At 41.1% G+C, this 15,889-nt stretch overlaps 1 protein-coding gene across 7 annotated transcripts in view; it reads left to right on the forward strand.

Annotated features, from left to right (window-relative positions):
• The window catches only part of YAP1 (Yes associated protein 1), a 312,565-nt gene that overhangs the window by 209,971 nt on the left and 86,705 nt on the right, over nucleotides 1–15,889 (forward strand). For 5 of the 7 annotated variants that reach the window (XM_029602407.1, XM_029602409.1, XM_029602408.1 and 2 more), the window contains one exon: nucleotides 12,036–12,149. The exons of the other annotated variants lie outside the window; for them this stretch is intronic. In XM_029602407.1, the coding sequence (XP_029458267.1) occupies nucleotides 12,036–12,149 (114 nt within the window). The remainder of the gene's footprint in view (nucleotides 1–12,035; nucleotides 12,150–15,889) is intronic. 7 annotated transcript variants of the gene reach the window in all.

Here is a 15,889-nt window from a genome sequence, read left to right on the forward strand (position 1 = left end):
CACCGGGGTTAGAAAATGCTCTCGGGCCCCGTCTAATCTACAGAACAGCCTTGTGAGGTCAAGGCCTAAGGCAATGGTCGGGACTTGCTTTGTCAGCAACTCTCAAGGCAGGCACTGCATCATTGTCCACTGGCACTTGTATTTTAACCTCCAGCCTTCCCATGCCTTTTTCAATCCCTTCAACATCCAAGCATTCCTTCAGAGCATAGATGGAAATGCTGATATCAATATCAACAAAAGCTTAAAACTCCTTTGGCATCAGGGGAGAAGCTGTTGTCATTCAATAGTTTAGTTTATTTGTCTTGATTAACTGCAGATTCTTACCACTATAAATCAATGCAGTGTACATAATAAAAGTAAAAATAGCATAAAAATCAGAAATTACAAAACAAATATGCATAGTAAAAAGAAACCAACCTAGAAAATTGAAACTATAACATAGAAATCAGAAATTTTAAAAACAAATATGCATAATAAAATAAAAATAGCATAGAAAGGTAAAACAATAATACAAGAATCAGAAATGACAAAACATATGCATAATTAAATTCAGAAATTACAAAACAAAATTCTTGTAATTAAATTATAATTGACAAACATTGATTACTAGCAACTTTAAGATTTACAAACTAAAAAGAAATAAAACAAAATAGTGATGAATAAGTGAGTAGTCAATAAAATAGCATTAATGTGATTCTATATTTAAGTTTTAACTGTGATTAAGTTGATCAATACACATTATGTAGGTCAAGAAGATTTTAAAGTGGCAAGTGCACTGTAATCTTCAGCAGGTATTTTAAGGACAGTTGAGAAAAACCAATATGAGCAAGTATGTTTTCAAGGAATTCCTAAATCTACTGTAATCCTTTTCGAAACTTAATATCAGCGGAAAAGAACTCCAGAGGCTGTGGGTTAGGTATGAGAAACAGGTTTCCTGTGTGTGTTCCAGTCTTAAACCTTCCTCAACAACAGGGGTAGGCCCATCAACGTCTAAAGGGGTGAAGTATCTGCCTAGGTACCTTTCTCCATACCTTTTGCAATGCAACTATATCTGAACATGCAGCCGATGGCATCTTTTTTTTTTTACTCCCCTTAGAGAGCATGGCCAGTGTCCCCTGCTCAGGGAATAGGTTGTGACGGTGGCAGATTATTTCTCTTTGCGCAACTTGGCCCCCAAACAACTTCTAATACGTGTGTCCTTTGCATAGGAAAACACGGATACAAGCTGAATTTCAAGCAATCTCCCTCAGATCTCTCCCCCAAATGTTACACTAGGATCAGTTGATCTTGATGGGGGAGCTACTGTCTTGGCCAAGGTCACCAAAAGATTCCCAGTGGGAGAAGTGAGTTTTAAACCCTGAGTTCCCTAGTTCTCAGCCCATTGCTTTAACTATGGCACTTTTCATCACCACATGAAACAAGGGGTCACTGTGCTCTCAATGGATCCAGTACTGCCAGAGCCTCAGTAACTCCATAAAAGCAATCTGCGAACTCAAGGAATCACTGGACTGGAGAGGTGGACATGCCACTTGCCACCACTCAAATTGTTTTCATGATGGATGCATCCCTCAGTGGGTGGGGAGCGCATATTCAGGGGCTACCCACACAGGGGTTGTGGTCTTCATGAGGGGCTGCTATTATTTTTATTTATTCCTTCCATTTATGAGTCTCACTTTCTTAAAAGACCCAAAGCGATGTACAACAAAAATCAAATGTTATTAAAATAATACAATCAAAATAAAGACCATGTGCAGCCACAGGTTCAACACCACTGTAAAAACACAGCCTCCTTTCCATCTTATATCTGTACCCGCCAATCCTATTTACAGCAAAAATAATAAAGTTAAAAGTAGAAGAGGGGAACTTGAGTCTCCTGGCCCAAACAGGCCTGGTTCCGTCTCCAGCTGTTGGCACAAAAACTAATCCGGCTCATGCCATTACCGGATCTGGTCACTCAGCAAGAGGGATCACTTATGTCTAAATATAGCAGTGTTAGTTTTGACAGCATGGATGTTGAAAGCACCATGGTTGCATCATTTGGCTGCTCTCGTGCGATCTCAACTAGGGAACAAACCAGGGACGTTTATGCTGCCAAATGGGAAAGATTTACTTTATGGTGTACATGCAGGGGACTATCTTCCTTCTTTACAATTCCAAATATACTCTATCACTTCATCTTTCAAAAGCAGCATTACAAACTAAGTCTGTCAGAGTGCTTTTTCAGTGTGTGGTTGGCCTACCGCCACTAGAATTGGGGAAGCCTATTTCCAACCGTCTCTTAATTACTCACTTCCTAAAGGGGTTGCCACACTTGAAAAATCCCTTGAGGGATTATAGGACCTCAACATTGTCCTCGCTAAGTTAATGGAAGATGTCTTAGATCTAATTAGGTGCTCTGTGAAACACTTTACCTTAAAGGTGGCTTTCTTATTACAATGACTTCTGCAAGGACAGTAGGTGAACTCCAGGCTTTACTCACCTACCTGCCTTACATAAGAATATTCCCAAACAAAGTTGTCCTACATACACCACTTAAGTTTTTGCCAAAGATAGTTTTCTGTTTCCACTTGAATGAAGAGATCAGTCTACCCTCCTTTTCCCCTTTACTACACTCAGGTCAGGTGAAGGTAACTCTTCGTATTCTTAACTGCAGGATTAACAGATGAACACACTTTCCCTCTTAGCCATAAAATTCAGTCATCTCTTTCCTTTCTGTAAGCTATGTTCTACACTGAAGTAGCTTAACTGGGGCCGGCTAGGACTACTGTTTGTGTGCAAAACATTCTGGACACTTCAAGCCAGTAGTGTATCACTCTCTGTACTTGGTGCCTTGCAGTGACGTTTTGCAAATGTGACACTTTTGGAAGACACCAGTTATAGGTATGCAACTGTATTCTATAGTTTTAAAATTGGGTTCTCACTCTGCTTCTGTTTTCAGCCAGCAGAATTTGAGTCATCCTTAACACTTTATAAAATGGCTTTTTCAAATTAGATGGGCAGTACTGCAACAGAGAACTAGCAGCTTATTACAACTACCATAATGGCTTTATGCAACATTACCCAAATAGCAGAGACATTTGTGGATGCAGTTTAATGTTATGTAATAATTGAGGATGCATGACCACAGCTGGAGTGCTTTCATCCAAATATAAAGAACCCACCAAAATATAAAGAGAAGACCATAGGCCATATACATGGAGGTTTAAATAAATGTTTATATATTGTATCCATAAAATAAGAATAAATGAGGCATACCAGATACGTTTGAGAAAGCAAAAGCTTTATTAGTAATTGTCCTGTAATAGTGGCTATTGTTCAGGAGAGTTTTTATGCAATTTATCTGTTGTGAAATCACATTTTCTGCCTTTTGTTTGGTTGTGAAAAGGCTGATGTTTTATTTAGGTAATAATATTGGGCCGGATTTTCAAAGGGTTACGCACACCAGGCCTAGTTTCAAAAGGCCCGGCTACGCACATAAAGCCCTGGGACGCGTGTAAGTCCCGGGGGTTTACTAAAGGGGCGGTCCGGGGGCGGGGTCAGAGACCTCTGACACAGCAGCCAGCGCGCACAACTTACTTCAGCCCCAGGGCTAAAGTAAGTTTAAAAACAAAAGAAAACAGCAGAAAAAAGGTAGGGGGGAAAGGGCGGGGTAGGTAGGGGAAGTTGGGGTGGGGGGGTAGGGAACAGGGGAAGGCAGCGTGGCTCGACGCAGGCTCGGTGCGCACAGATGGGTAGATTTTTTTAAAAAGCGCGTTCGCGTACTTTTGTTTGCGCAGCAGGCGCAAACAAAAGTACGCTGGATTTTATAAGATACGCGCGTATCTGCTAAAATCCTGGATCGGCGCGCACAAGGCTGCCGATTTTGGGCAGCCGGTGCGCGCCGAGCCGCACAGCCTGTCTCCGTTCCCTCCGAGGCCGCTCCGAAATCGGAGCGGCCTCGGAGGGAACTTTCTTTCGCCCTCCCCTCACCTTCCCCTCCCTTCCCCTACCTAACCCACCCCCCCTTACCTTTATCCACGGATTTACACCTCCCGGAGGGCGTGGCCACGCCCCAGGAACTCCCCGGGCCGGCGCCAAGCCCCCGGTCCCGCCCCGAAATGCCCCGTCCCGCCCTGTCCCCGACACGCCCCCTTCCAAAATCCCCGGGACCTACGCGCACCGGCGCGCAAGGCCCTGCTTGCGTAAATCCGCCCGGATTTACGCGAGCAGGGCTTTTAAAATCCGCCCCAAGGTGTGTGCATGTCGTAAAATCTACCCCATTATGCATATGAATCTCTCAGACTTTAGAAGTTAGAATCTGAGTCTTATGGACTGGATTTGTTTTTTTGTTGGAAATTTTGTTCCATATCAGAAATACCATTTCTATGTTCATTTTATCTGAGCCTAATGTAGCCAAAGATGATCTCTTAGAAAACTATAGAAGGAAATATAGAAACAAAAAAAATATTAGATTGGAATAGAAATCTAGTCTGACAATGTCTACTGTAAGGATCCTGATTGCATGCCCAGTAAGTTTAGAAATCTTAATATTTTTAAGTTGACCTGATACATCTTTCCATGTATCTGTCATCCTTTCTGTGAAGAAATACTGCTTTGCTAGTCTTGTTCACCTCCCTCTACCACCATCTAATGCCATGACTTTTGTTCTTAAGCTTCTGTTGCACTAAAAATTGCATGCTGCTTGTACATCATTTGTACGCTTCAAAGATTTAAATGGCTGTCATATACCCCTTTCCTTTAGGGTTTGTCTGTTTTGAATGTGTAGGATTTATGGTTCACACCCTTCTCAGTTTTGATAGTTATCCTCTGAACTGCATATACTCTATACCCCTACAGTGAAGCTTCTAAGACTGAGGCACAATATTTCATATGATTTATTCAAAGTATTAACAGCCACCTTTCAGGCTAATTACACCTCTTATATAGAGCAGCTTTCCCTAGTTCTCCCTATTGCCTTGTTACCATGTTTGGCTGCCTTGCGTACTGATACCTCCCACAGATCTAGTTATTGGTATCACAGTTTTGTCCTCAGTCCAGAGATGTGACCACAGAAAATTTCTTTATAGATTTGTCCACAGCCACTGCATTGCTAGTTCAATGTGCATGCTATGATCTTTGCTCTAGAAAGAGACATTTAACTCCTTTCTCACTATTACTATTGCCTTTTTTAACAGCTTTTAAACCATTTTGCCATTCTGTTTTTCCTCCTTGAAGCTGAAATGATCAATTGACTTGGACTGTAATCTCATATATGAGATGTTCTGGATAAAAGTAACTATCACAGCAAAACAAACCTGGTGAAAATAAATACCAATACCTTAAACTTTTTTTATGTTTAAATTTTTCAAAAAAACTTAACATTCATAGTAAATCACTTCCTTCAAATATTCACTTACAGTTAGGACTGTCTAATGAATGAAAAGGAAAAACCTTAGACTACCCATGTAAAATCACAAAAAGGGCAACCTCCACATCATTGGGAAAAAACTTTTCAATTAGAAGCCTTCAGCCTTTTAAATAAGAATATGCGCAGTTCACTTTTCTCTCAAATGATGAAATTGCAATATAGAAACATAGAAACATAGAAATGACGGCAGAAGAAGACCAAATGGCCCATCCAGTCTGCCCAGCAAGCTTCCCTCTTTTCTTCTCCCATACTTATCTGTTTCTCTTAGCTCTTGGTTCTAATTCCCTTCCACCCCCGCCATTAATGTAGAGATTGTGAAACAGAGAATCTCAGTACTTTTCTGTAGAAAAACATGACCGGCATGGCCTTATTTCTCTCAGGTACACAGTACCAGGGTCTTGAACACTGCTCAAATCACGACGGCCATCTTGAGCAGTGTTCAAGAACCCAGTACTGTGCATTGTGACACATTTTCTGACCCTGAAGCAGCGTACTTGAGTGAAACATGGCCATGTCAGTCGGGTTTTTCTACAGATAAGTACTGCAATTCTATCTTTAATAACTATTGCAATTTCATATATCTATCTATATATCTGTATATAAATATAAATATGTGTGTGGGGGAAGCTCGCGCTTATTGCCCAGACCTTGATGTTTTGCTTTCAGTGTGTGTGTGTGTAGAATGTAGCTGCATCCCAAGGGTGGGGTGCTGGGACAAAACAGGCTGGACCAAGCACTGGGCGTTTAAAAAAAAATGTTCACTGATTCTTTAACAATCCTGTTGGAGGGGTCCCCTCAAATATGGAAAATTCCTACCTCAGTACAGTTTTTTTTTCACGATTGCCCAGCCTGTCCTGGACCCAAGGGGTGGAGACCAAGATCTTGGTCCTTCTCCTCAATGTTGGTACTGGTGACTTGTCTTGCAGGAAAAGTCTTTAGAACGTGGAAACCAGGCTATCCCAGCCCTGGAACCCTGTGGGGAAGGGTGAATCAAAGTCCTCTCCACAAAACAATATCCGAATACTTGTTCTCTGAAAAATCTCTTGGTAACTGCTGCTTCACTAAAACTGGTGCTTGCCCCACCTAGGAAGTAGATTAAGGTTCACAGATCTTTTAGCCCTTGTCCTTTGTGTCCGGGGGGAGCCTTCTCCAAAGGGTGGAAAAAATCAGGATACATCTTAGCCATCAAAAATCCTCTCGCTGCTGAGTACTGTCACAGGCGCTTGCCTTACCTAGGGTGTAGATTGGGCTCACAGGTCTTCAACTCCTTCATGGGAGTCCTGAAGGGAATCTGGCAAAAAAAAATCTTTCTCGCTGCAACAAAATAGAGAGATCCTCTGGCAGGGAGAAATCTCCAAACTAAACTCCAAACTAAAGGTCCTGATGAGGCAGGGGGCCTCACCCGAGAGTGAAAAACTACAGCCTCTCTGCTCTTATGCTAACTCAAAATCATCACATTGACTTCTAAAATGGCTGGGCTAAATAGGGTGAGGTGTCCAACCACAGCCCTTCAGGTTAGAAGGGGCTGAGGGGGGAGGAAAGCTTGTTATATTGAGTTCTCCTCAGAAATCTAGTGACCAACCCCTAGGAGTGCCATGTGTGTTTTGTTGCTCCATTTAAAAGTGGTTTGGATAAGCTCCTGGAGGAAAAGTCCATAAACCATTATGAAGTTGCAGATATCCATTGCTTTATCTTGGGATAACAAGTTTGGAATCTATCTACCCCCTTGGGATCCTGCCAGGTACTGATGACCTGGATTGGCCACTGTTGGAAACAGGATACTGGACTGACCCGGTATGGCAAATATTAGGTTCAAATATATATATATAATTCTGCAAGAAAGAGAAGAAACAGTAGCTGTTGCAGCAAAATACATGGTATCTATCTACCAGGCCAGAAATTAAACTTGACCAGGGACAACATAGGCCAGCTCCAAACCCTTTTAGTATGTTTTATAGTTTTTCCATGAAACTTCAGGTTTTGCTGGAAAGATTTTTTTTCTATGCTGGTTGACTGATACAATTATTCACTGGTCTTCTACATCACCAATATTTGGTCAAAGATCCGAAGAAGTAGCTGCTAGGTAAGAGAACACTTTTTGCTAATTTGGCAACATAAATAAGATGGCAGTCATTAAATTAAAAAAAAAGTTGATAGTCACCAGGATCAGAGGAGTACCTAAAGTGTTTGGCACCCGGGGTAGATGCTTCCTTTAGCACCTCCCAAATGTATCTTTTTAAAATGTATACCCATATTATAATGTGTATTGGGTGTGGGCCTGACCACCAGAAAGCCATAAGTAAACTGAATTACAATTACAATGTAGTACACTTCCCAAACCAAAACCACACTAACTGTAAGCATTCAAATAATAAAAACCCTACCTAAGAAAAGGCAACACTACAAATATTATACTGGGCCCTACAACACCAATACACCACTAAGAGAGCAGAATAAGCCAAGCTGCTATAGATCTGTACACAGAAACTACATGCTGCACAATACCTCACCTCAGGGTCACACATAGATAACTCTCACCAAATGCAGAATAAAGAGACCATAAAATATAAACAAACGTGCAGAAAAAACTGAACTGGAAACTGCAACAAGCCAGACTGTGTATACAGTGCAAAAATGGAAAAAGCAAACACCTTCATTCCTCATAAAACATCAACCAATAAAATCAAGAAATATAAAAATTATAGTGAAACCTTATAAATTAAAATACATATTTCAAAACAGTTGATGAATTGACTAACATCCAATAACTAATAACTCAAAATTTTTAAAAATGTACCAAACATCAATAAAATGTCAAAACAGCAGATACATCAAAGACCAATAGTTAAAACGGGGTAAAAAAAAACAAAAAACAAAACACCCAGCTCTCCATACCTGAGAACATTTGATTTCCAGGCACCCTGAGATTGTCATAGATTAGTGGAGTAGAGGGAGGATGCACACTTTTTCCTCTCTCTCTCTAATATACACAAACTCTCTAACATACGTATTCATTCTCTCTCACATGTTGCCTCTCATGCACACTCCTCCTCGCTCTCACACACTCACTGGCTCTCTCCTTACTCTCTTACACACACTTCTTTCACGCTCAGTGGTGCTTTCCCCTCCCCCCCCCCCCACATACACACACTTATTGGCTCTCCCTCACATATACACCTGTAGACTTACACACTCCCTCATACACACAGCTCTCTCACACTCACTGATTCTCTCCCTCACATATACACACAAAAACCCTCTCATACACCCAAGCACTCTTCTATACATATACTACACTACCACCACCCTCTCTAGCAGTCATGCAGGACTGATCCCCACCAACACCAGGTCTTCTTTAGCTGGGCCACTGGGCAGGATGCAATCCCCTGGCAGCGAGGTGGTGGAGACAAAAATGGTATTTGAATTCAAGAAAGCATGGGATAAATACAGGGGATCTCAGAGAACGATGATAATTATAAAGCTAAATTATTTGGGCAGATGGCCATGTGGTCTTTGTCTGCCATCATATTTCTGTGTTTCTAACATTGTCCAACTACTTGCTTTATCTGTAACATATTCAGACAGCATTATAATGTATCAGGGAAATTTGTCATCAGATTACATGGCCAAATATACTTGGAAAAGGACAGTTTCCATGGGGGATTTCACCTCTGCTCCCTTGCATCAAGGTCACCCCAACATACTGATCTAGGTCCTAATCCCCTAATCTAGACCACCCTACTAAACCCCCACACACATACAAAATAAGCCCCTTTCAAGGCTGGACCCTCTTCTTCCAATCCAGGGCAGACCAATGGGCCAAACATTCTCTAACCTGCCAAAAGTCATTCTCATTCTGGAATATTCTGAGCTTCACTTGCAGGAGGGACATGAGATCCCTCTTGCTGGCAACACTGCAGGCTGCAAATAACTTCACCTTGGAGCATTTCACTATTCTCATGTGATAGTGGTGAAGTACCACTGGGTGTCGTCATTCAAAAGTGCAATAGTGCTGTCAGCAGAGCTCTGATGTCCCTCCTGTTGATGAAGATCACATCCCTCCAGACGAGGAGGATACATTCCGGAGGCAGCTGGCCCTTGAAAAGGGATCCTCCATCCTGGCGGAGGGGGGGAGGCAGAGAATTGGTGCCTGGTTTGAGATGTTGAGGTAATCTTGATGAGGGTGTTGGGATCTCGGTTGGGGCAGTCTTAATTGGCAGGAGGTGTTGAACATGAAACCCACCATGCTTACCAATAAAGATGTGCAGGGCAAAACCTTTTTTTTCTTTTTCCTTTCTTTTTTTTTTTTTTTCTTCAAACTAACATGCATGATTTCAAAACAAAACAGACATAACAAAAATGCACATCCTTACTAACTGGTCCTTTCACTTTGGATCAGATAGCACGGAGAATTTTGAAATGGAGCATATACACATGGTCTAAGGCTGATTAAATTTTTAGCTTTAGTAGGTCCCTGGAAAACAGAGCTTTCCACACTATTACCTTGCACTCACTAAAGCCAAATTCACATACAGTATTTCATTTACAAATTAGTAAGTACCTTTAGTGCTGAAGCTCTAAAGTAGGAGAAATCCTTCAGTCTGTTCCTTCTAGTGTGAGCTATTTTCAAATGGTTTACAGAGCTTCAATAATGCTATTTGTTTTGTTGATTCTAGTGCTATATCACAGGCCTCTGTTTTATGAAATTGAAGTGTATAGAAGTAAGTTTATGCTGGATAGTTGTGTAACTCCAGTACCATTAGCAGTGTTGCTTCAGATCCATTGAGGCTATTCTCCCTGACTAGAAAGAGATTTCCTTAATGTGCTTTTCTTTGCACAGATGTCTTTTGTGACATTTGCTGCTTCTAACATTGCTTATTGTCATTTTACATTTCATAGTTTTCTTTCAATTATGGTATGTATGAACCTTGCTTAATTTATTCACATATATCTTCAGACGTATTGGACAAGAGAAAGAAAATGTGGTAGTATACTTTTTAAAATGTCTTCCCAGAACTTGCATAATTGAACTTTTTAAATTTTCAAGATGGTTCTGTAGTAGCAGTTTATAAAATCTTGATTCCTGATCAGATTTCAGCAAGCCATAGAAATTGTCTTAACATTCAAATTTAATTATCTTGAAACTGAAAAAAAGTCGGTTTTCCTGTTCTTTTGTTCCATTTGGTATGCTCTTGACCACCAATTGGGGATACTTTGAAAACATCCAGTTGGTCAGTAGTCTTGATGACCAAGAGGAGAGGTGGTAGAGTGCCTTTCAGTTGCTTACTTAGCTCTGGAAGACTTTTTATTTAGTTTTAAAAAGGGATCCCTTTTTGAAGATGCCCTCCATGGATTCTCCCCCATCAACACTGCAAGATCTGTCTTTCTGCTCACATTTCATTTTTATATAAGTAGGAGCTGCTACTTTAAAGATTTTAAATCCTGATGATCTTGGCAGGAATGGGGACTGCCTTCGTATTTTCACCTTCTGGTTCTTTTGCACAACTTTATTCCTTCCCCAGTTCTCAATTCTCTCGTCTATGCACTCAGCTTAGGGGAAATAATATCCGGAAAATCAAGGAGAATAGATGATGGCTGCCAGCTAGGTTTTTCCTTGGACTGCAATTAGACTGATTCCTGAGGCAGGTAGCTGCGGGAATAGTGACTCTTGTAAAAATGTGTTATTGTGTGTGATTTTTAGGTGTGTGTTGGGGAGGAAACCATTTTCTTGTCTCTCTTGAAATGGTTTAGTTTAGTTTGTGCTCCAGTGCATGAGGGTGATTTTTGGAAAGTTTAAGCTGTTCAATTTCTTAAGAAGGAGAAAAAAAAATGGAAATAGCCAAATACAGTGGAGTAGCAAAGAGCTGCAGAGTAAAGCAAGTGACGTAGCTGCACCTTTATAAGGAGCTTAACTGAACAGGATGGGTCCATTCTCCTCCTTCAGTCCTGCATTTCAGAAGCAAATGAAAGCCAATCCAGAGATTTCATGCAGAGGCATAAAACAGCAAGCTGTTTGGTTTATTTTTCTCAGAGCATGCCTGAAAATGTAATTTATTCAGAAATTAAGTGTAAACCATTGCCTGGTTAATGGCATTGTGACACCACACCAAGTGACTCTTATCAAGTTGTATCAGGAGGGGGGACTGTAAACCCTCCCATTCAGAAAAATAAATTGCACTCTCACTAAAATGTTATACAGGAAGATATCAGGAGCCTTCCTTTCCAGACTTTTTTTTTTGCACTAACCTTGATCTTTCAGTGTTTTCAAATTGCCTTAGAATTCAGTGAGGCCTCTGTCATCGGCACAGTAATTAAGAATTACTGATTCCTGCAATGCTTTTTTTTTTGGGCACTGATTAACTCTTTGTAGTATGCCAGAAAAACAGAAAAGGTGAAATGTTGTTAAAAAGCATGAACTATAAGAACCAAATTTCATAAAGGTGGTGGTGGTGGTAAACTAATGGTTATTATGTAATCACTTTGCCTTTGGCTCCTGCGGCTTCTTCAGCCTAAAGAGTAAAGAAGTTTCATATGTTACCATGTCATTTTTAAATTTTTTTTTTACCTGAAATATGGCAGCAGCTAGTGACCAAGAGGCTACCATGATTTCCTTCCTTCTTTATTGCAGGCCCACTGCCTGACGGATGGGAACAAGCCATGACCCAGGATGGAGAGATTTACTACATAAACCATAAGAACAAGACCACCTCTTGGCTAGACCCAAGATTAGACCCTCGCTTTGGTAAAGGCTCATCTAAAATTTCAGTTCTAATCGGTTTTTAATAGTTGTTTGCCTATTGTAATTAGCACAAAACCATACAATCTTAATTAGAATATATTGTAAGAGAAACCTAAAAGGAGCTAATCATTGTAATAACATTTATCTCTCCACTTTATGTGCTTATCTGTCAATATCTGGATGCCTAGCTAGAGTTTGGATTTCCCTTTGCAACACAGTAAGGCAAGATAACTTAGCACTTTTGTAGGGGTTTCTGGGGTAAAGAGACAAACAGTTTGCAGCAAATAAGTTTCCAAAAAACTTAAACAGATATTGAATATCAAAAAACTTTAATAATTTAAAAAAATAATTTCTTGTTAAAACATATCAGACTGCTTAAAACTCAGATGAGCTCCTAATTTAATATTTAGTTTTGGTTAGGGAAGTTGCTTTATGTTATTCACTGAGATGAAGAAAAAATTATGTTGGTGCTTAACGTCTAAATTTAAGTTGGCTTGCTGATAACTATTTTTAGGCCAGTTCCATTTAGCTTTATTTAAGTATCCATTGTTCTTTATTTTCTGACTTGTGTGGCAAAAAATTAGGCTTTGTAATCTTGGTGACATCCAGACGCTAAACTGCTATTCACCAGTTTGTTCCTGGGATTTTCAGATGTTGGAAATCAAACTTTATTCACCATAAATTTGTCTGTGTGATGGCCATCCTTTAGGCACTGAAATGTTTTACTTTATAATACACTACATAGTTTAAAAAAAAAACAACAACAAAAAAACTGTTCCATGCAAAGTGTAATAGAAACAAAAAAGGAAATAGTGATCCAAGGGCATGTTTGGTTGAAAAATAGAATGATGGAGACAACAGAGAGGGCAAAGAGAAAGGGCTTGAAAAGAGCAAAAGAGACAAGCAAGTGAACAGAGCTTCTTGATAAAGGTTCAAAGGATTGTTAGGTATCAAAGGGAACCATTAAAATGGAGATCCGTGGTAAAGAGTGGCAGAGTGATATGGACAGGATGGTAACAAGATTATAGTTATAGCATAAGACACTGCTGTTTCGACCCTCTGATTCTTCTGATTCACCAATGTGGCCTTGCCAAATCACTTAGGGCTGGATTTACTAATGCCGCAAGGCATAGTGAATCCAGCGTTAACGGGGGGGGCGGGCCTGCGATAGCCGGCAGCGATCGCACCTCCACTGTGCGATCGCTGCCGGCGTCGTGCCAGATAACTACACCATAAAAGGTGTAGTTATTCAGCACGAAACTGGCAGTGAAAACCAAGTGTGCCTTTCACTGTCGGCGAAGTCTTCGTGGCGTCAGCCCCAGTGCCGCCCCGACTCCTCCTCTTCCGGGACTGACGCCGCCCCGACTCCGGCCCCCATCTTGGTATCGCACGCGGTAGGGGACTTTTCGCGTGAGAAACGTCCCTTATCGCGTGCAATCCGCTTGGTAAATGACCCCCCTTAGTCTCCAAAATTAGATCACGTGCTCTTAAGGCAGGTTCAGTATATCATGTAAATCTCATACAGTGCTGTCTGCTTTGGCACTGTTAATAACTTAAAATGGGATGGTATGGAGAAATCTCCCTTTACCAGAAAAGGGATTAGTTTTATGAATAGCTGTGGTTGTACATCATAGCTTTCGCAATAGGTAGCTGTGACAGCCAGGAGTAACCTGAATCTGATAGACTTTTTTTTTTTTACAAGTTCAACTATGTAATAAAAGGAGTTTGGGAAAATCCATTTTAGGGAGGCTGCACTGGTGGAAAGGACTTAGGGTAATGGTTTCCAAACTTTTTTTTTTCTCTGCCAAGGACCCCCTTTGACACCTTACCTAAATGTTATGGATATGTTTCATTTTTCCCCATCTGACGTTTGCCAGTGGTAGCAACTGCAGCAGCACTTCTCCTGACCTTATTAGCAAATCCAACAACCGTGGGATGTTGCTCACTGACGAGACTGATGCAGAGAGGTGCGTTCAGATGAATGCACGGTCTTAAAACCAGCAGTAGATCGCATGTTTTGTGAGCCTAAACCTTACTTGCCAGTGCAGCAAGGAGTTTTACGCTGACAGAATGTGGGCTGTAAAACGGGAGCCCTGCTCAGTACCCTCCTATGGAAATCCCATTCAAATGAGGGCATGGAGTAGTGCTTCCCAGTGTAGAGGTGTGCTGGCCAAATGCGGTCAGTCTTAGTGCCGGCAACTTAACTCCTGAATCCGAAATGGAAGTTTATTTATTTAAAATGCTTAATATTCCGCCATCTCCAGACAGCTTTTCAGTGTGGATTACAAGATACGTTCATACAATATAATCACTACATTTACAGTAAAATATTACATATAAAAATTATCTAACACGTTTAAAATATATAACTTATTTATGTTTCTCGTGCTACTGGACTGGCACTTAAAACTCTAAAATGGAGGGGGAAGTTGTGTAAAAAAAATTCTGGACTTCTCTGGCTTGCTGCCACTTAGCCAATAAGTATGGACTTGCCTTAAATTTATAGCTATCTGGGTAAGTGGTGGTGGCTGACGGGACTATATCTTCCTGGGATGCCCCGCCTCCCCTTTCTTAAGTTAAAATGTGCTTTTGGCCTGGGCCGAACACATTTTATACTCCTGATGCATTTGCATAGCATTAGGTTATTGTATTGGGAGTTAAACAAAAATGTGATCTGAGCATTAAAACTGTGTGCTGAAAACCAGCCCACAGTTTCTTAACGTTCAGATAATTGCATTATTGAGATTAGTGGGAGGTAGAGGCTTTCACTCAGCATTTTCTGATATGCATGATCATTCTAGCAATAGTCAACACTGGTGCTCCTTAACTGCAGACATGTGCCACCAGCAAGGGGATTGTTACTGGAGATTTTCGCTGCTTGTACCATGAATGTTTTTGTCATTTCTTCCCTTTTCTGTTTTTTGGCACCCACCTAATATGATTTATCCCACTATCTTGGACCAAACAATGCACAGTGACCTTTTCTCGCTGGATTTTCCTATTGCTTTCTGTATTTTCTTGCCTCTTCTTTCCACTTTCTTTTCACCACTTTTCCTTTCCTATTCTTTCTTCCTCTCTCAGCTTTTCTCACCTCTTTTGGGTATGCATGTAATTCCTGTAAACCTCCCCCCCCCCCCCCCCCCACACACACACGTAGACTGGACAAAGAGGCACATCTGGGAGCTGCATCAGTCAGCCGGTGGGGGTTTCTTTAGCAGGGAGAAGGCTTACTTCAGGCCCTTAGGTCTAAGAACACTTTCTTGTGACTTACAAATAGACACCTCCATACCTTGCTGAATAGTAATGAGCTAGCAAGATGTTTCTTCTGCTGAGGTCCATGAAACAAATACAAACAGTTCATAGGCATACAGGGTCCTCCCATGCATCAAATACCCCTTGAGCCTACTTCAAGAAATGTTCCCAAACTTTCAGAATCCTCTTGTTATCCATTTACTCCTCCTCTTCTGAAAATCTGATGAAAAGGGTAGAGCGTCTTGGACAAATATGATTTTTTACTCCCGAAGGTCTTCTCTTTGAGGTAGATCTTAAAAAAGTATGCACAATCGGCGCAAACAAAAGTAAGCCGGATTTTATAAGATAAGCGAAATCCGGCGTCGGCGCACAGCCTACCTCAGTTCCCTCCGAGGCCGCTTCCCTTCCCCTTGCTAACCCACCCCCCCAGCCCTACCTAAATCCCCCCCTACCTTTGTTGTGCAAGTTACGCCTGCTTGAGGCAGGAGTAA

The sequence above is a fragment of the Rhinatrema bivittatum genome, chromosome 5 (genome assembly GCF_901001135.1).
Source record: "Rhinatrema bivittatum chromosome 5, aRhiBiv1.1, whole genome shotgun sequence".
In the NCBI taxonomy this organism is placed as follows: Eukaryota; Metazoa; Chordata; class Amphibia; order Gymnophiona; family Rhinatrematidae; genus Rhinatrema; species Rhinatrema bivittatum.